This window comes from Microtus ochrogaster, unplaced genomic scaffold (assembly GCF_000317375.1).
Source record: "Microtus ochrogaster isolate Prairie Vole_2 unplaced genomic scaffold, MicOch1.0 UNK87, whole genome shotgun sequence".
NCBI lineage: Eukaryota > Metazoa > Chordata > Mammalia > Rodentia > Cricetidae > Microtus > Microtus ochrogaster.
Window position 1 is genome coordinate 862,128 of NW_004949185.1, and position 3,294 is coordinate 865,421.

General features: G+C 58.5%; 1 protein-coding gene across 6 annotated transcripts in view; it reads right to left on the reverse strand.

Annotated features, from left to right (window-relative positions):
• Nucleotides 1–360: 360 nt before the first annotated feature.
• Nucleotides 361–3,294, reverse strand: part of Cchcr1 (coiled-coil alpha-helical rod protein 1) — a 13,582-nt gene continuing 10,648 nt past the window's right edge. For 4 of the 6 annotated variants that reach the window (XM_013355047.2, XM_026777834.1, XM_005370764.2 and 1 more), the window contains 8 exons: nt 3,027–3,139; nt 2,781–2,826; nt 2,434–2,582; nt 2,166–2,354; nt 1,991–2,092; nt 1,134–1,285; nt 861–1,026; nt 361–702 (listed from right to left, as the gene is read on the reverse strand). In XM_013355047.2, the coding sequence (XP_013210501.1) occupies nt 569–702; nt 861–1,026; nt 1,134–1,285; nt 1,991–2,092; nt 2,166–2,354; nt 2,434–2,582; nt 2,781–2,826; nt 3,027–3,139 (1,051 nt within the window). In that variant the 3' untranslated portion in view covers nt 361–568. Of the gene's footprint in view, nt 703–860; nt 1,027–1,132; nt 1,286–1,990; nt 2,093–2,165; nt 2,355–2,433; nt 2,583–2,780; nt 2,827–3,026; nt 3,140–3,294 lie in introns of those variants that run through there. The other 2 variants (XM_026777833.1, XM_026777836.1) reach the window with 2 other exon arrangements.

The following is a 3,294-nucleotide window of genomic DNA, read 5'->3' on the forward strand; positions in this document are numbered from 1 at the left end:
TCGAGACCAGCCTGGTCTACAGAGCTAGTGCCAGGACAGGCTCCAAAGCCACAGAGAAACCCTGTCTTGAAAAACCAAAAAAAAAAAAAAAAAAAGAAAAGAAAAATGAAAACTTGGTCCAGGTGGCAGAGACACTTGGAAGGCAGAGGCAGACAGATCTCTGTGACTTCGAGGCCAGCCTGGTCTACAGAGTGAGTTCTAGGTCAGTCGAGGCTACATGAGACCATGTCTTACAAAAAAAGGAAGAAAACGAGAGGTGGAGACAAATAAAAGTTCAAGGCCAGCCTGGTGTACAAACATAGTGAGCTCCAGGGTGGAGACTCTGTCTCAAAAGTCAAAACAAAAACCCCAAACCTGGGAGCAGTTAGGAAGGGGTGCCACTCAGGAAGGCCGGGCGGGAGGAGCTGGCTTCAGGGAGAGTCCAGACAACTCCGAGCATCCGCCCCGCTATAGCCATCTTTATTTATTGCAGAATTCAGACTTGGTGGGAGCTGGGCCCTGAGGCTTGCTGGGAAACAGGTCAGGCTGGCCCCTGCCCACTCCCGGGGGATCCAGCTCCAGGCTGGCTTCACTGCTCCTCCCCGCAGCAGGGGTCTGAAGGGCAGCACGTGGTGTTCGGGACGTCTTCTTGGCAAATAGCCTCCTCTCGGGAAATGGCCTCGCTCAGGCCTTGCAGGTTGTCGAGCAGGACAGTCAGGGACCCTGATACAGAGGACATTGCAGGGTGAGAACAGGCTCGGTGCTGCCCAGGGCACGGAATTGCACTGGCTGGGAGGCCTGAGGGGAGGGTCCTGGGCACAGGATGCCAGGGGCCTTCGGGGCTCAGGCCTGGGGGGGGGGGTCTTTCAGCGGAATTCTACCTTTCACAGATTCTCCGGAAGGTGCAGCTGCTGGAGACTCAGGATCTGGGGACCCTACAAGCTGGGAGCTGCACCCCGCCGACTTCTTATTCATTCCCGAGGGAAGCACAGCTAACAGGCGCTGCTGCTTGTAACGGGAGAGGAGACCCTCCTGCTTCAAGGTGGCCTGGGAAGGAGAGCGTCAGCCGCACCGCACCAGGGCCCATGGGCCGCCCCCAACCCTACAGCTTTCCTCACACCGGCTACCAGGTCCCTGCTCCCACCGTCCCCTACCAGCATGAGGTTCTTGTCCCTCTCCAGCTCCTGCACTCGCCGGGCCAGCCGCTGCCCTTCCTCCTTCCGGGCCTCATCCTGCAGGCGCCTGAGCTCCTGATTGCGCTCCTTCTCCCGAGCGGCTTTGTGCTGGATCTGGCGCAAGGAAATCACTAAGGAGATGGGAGTGGGTCAGCCCAGAGCCCAAAAAATCAGACCGAGCTCTCAGCTCTGACACTCAGGGTCTCTTCCACACCGCGAGTGGGCAGATGCCATGGATCCTGGGCTCTGTGAACCCCAGTGCCTTCCTCATCCCTGACAGGAACTCCTCAGGCAAGGCTTGTCATCTGTGCTGCTGTTTTGAGACAGGCCTCGCTATGTAGCCCAGGCTGGCCCTAAACTATCTTGCCTCCTACTCCCTAGTGCTGGGAAGATAGGCAAGAACCACCGTGTATGGCGAAGGATCATGGAATTGACACTGGTGTCATGATTAGAGAATTTCCCTTCTGTGGGGTGGTGTGCAGCTGACCCATCATGTCTCCAGCTCACATGATTCTCTACACGCATGACCATGGGCGCATGGGGAAAGACGTGAACATTCACCCTATGCCTCTCGCTCACGCTCATCTGCGTTAAGTTTCTGGTGACAGCAGTCGCCAGTGGTGTCTGCTGAGGGGCAGTGACACAGGCCAGGAGCCAGGGAGGTCACCTGGTATTAGCTGCGATGTGCTCAGCTCACTAAGTGAGGATTTATGCTGGGCGGTGGTGGCGCACGCCTTTAATCCCAGCACTCCGGAGGCTGAGGCAGGAGGGTCTACAGAGAGAGTTCCAGGACAGCTAGGCCATTCGAGGGCCAAGTCCTCCCCAGCATATCTCACCAGCCTTGGCCTGCTCCCTCCGGGCCTCGTTCAGTCTCCTCTTGGCGTCTGAGAGCTGCTCCCGCAGCCGCGTCTCCACCTCAGTCACCTTCTCTTGCAGGGCTGCAGGGAGGGTGGGAGGCGGGGTCAGGAGCTGCCCATCCTGAAGGGTGGCGGGCATCGCCACACTGCCCACCTTGCCCGTAGATCCGCTGTTGCTGTGTCAGCTCCTGCCGGAGGCTGGCGGCTTCCTCTGTGCTCTCCTGTTGGCCCTGCCGGGCTGCCTCCAGCTGCTGCCCCACGCTGGCCAGGGACTCCTGGGCGTGCCGCAGCTCCTGCTCCAGCTGCTGGGCCACCTCATTCAGCTGCCGGCGCTCTGCCTCCCCTAAAAGGAAGTTTCTAGGCACCTGAGCTTCAAACCCCAAGTCTTCCCCTGCCCCGCACACCCACCAGGGCCGCCATACCTTGCTCCCGTGCCCGGCCCACTTCTTGCTGGATGAGGTGGGCACTCAGCTGCAGCTCTGCATCCAAGCGATTTCGTTCTTCCCGTAGCTGTTCCAACTCAAGGCTCAGGTCTGCATCCAGTGAGGGTGGGGGTGGGGGTGGGGGATAGCTGGGACAGAAAGGAGGAAGTCAGAGAAAACTCCCTCAGCAGCCACCTGGCCCATGCCTCTATCCTTTCTTGTCTTTTCTGAGTCCTGGCAACCAGTACCAGACCACACACAACATCCACACACCTTCCACCTCAGTACACCTGTCCCAGACTGCCCTGACACCACACACCCTCCACCTCGGTACACCTGTCCTTTACCTTTCCAGGCGCAGCTGGGCAAGCGACAGTTTTCGAGCCATCAAACCTGAGAGGGAAAAGCAAAGGACAGGGAGATGGTTATACACAGACAGAAGGACAGCGGGGCACAGGGCAGGGATGCACAGAGCACAGGGCAGTGACAGTTACCAAGGCAACAGAGGATAGTTATGGGGTCAGATCTAGGGCTAAGAGGAAGGGGTCTGGGCCAGTGGGGACAGGCTGGAAACCCACAGTTGCTATACGTACCCTTAATGGTATGGACCTTACGGACAGCATAGCTGAGTCGGTTGCTGAGGCTGGGAATCCGGGCTACAGCCTGATTCACCCTGGTCATGGTGCTATGGAGGTTGGCCTGAGTGCTGGAAAAGGCACAGGTCACTCGCCCTTCCCCTCCCCTCCCCTCATCTCTGAAGGACGTGCAGGGTGTGCACAGGACACATCCATCCTAAAGGACGTGCAGGGTGTGCACAGGACACATCCGTCCTGAAGGACCTGCAGTGTGTACACAGGACAC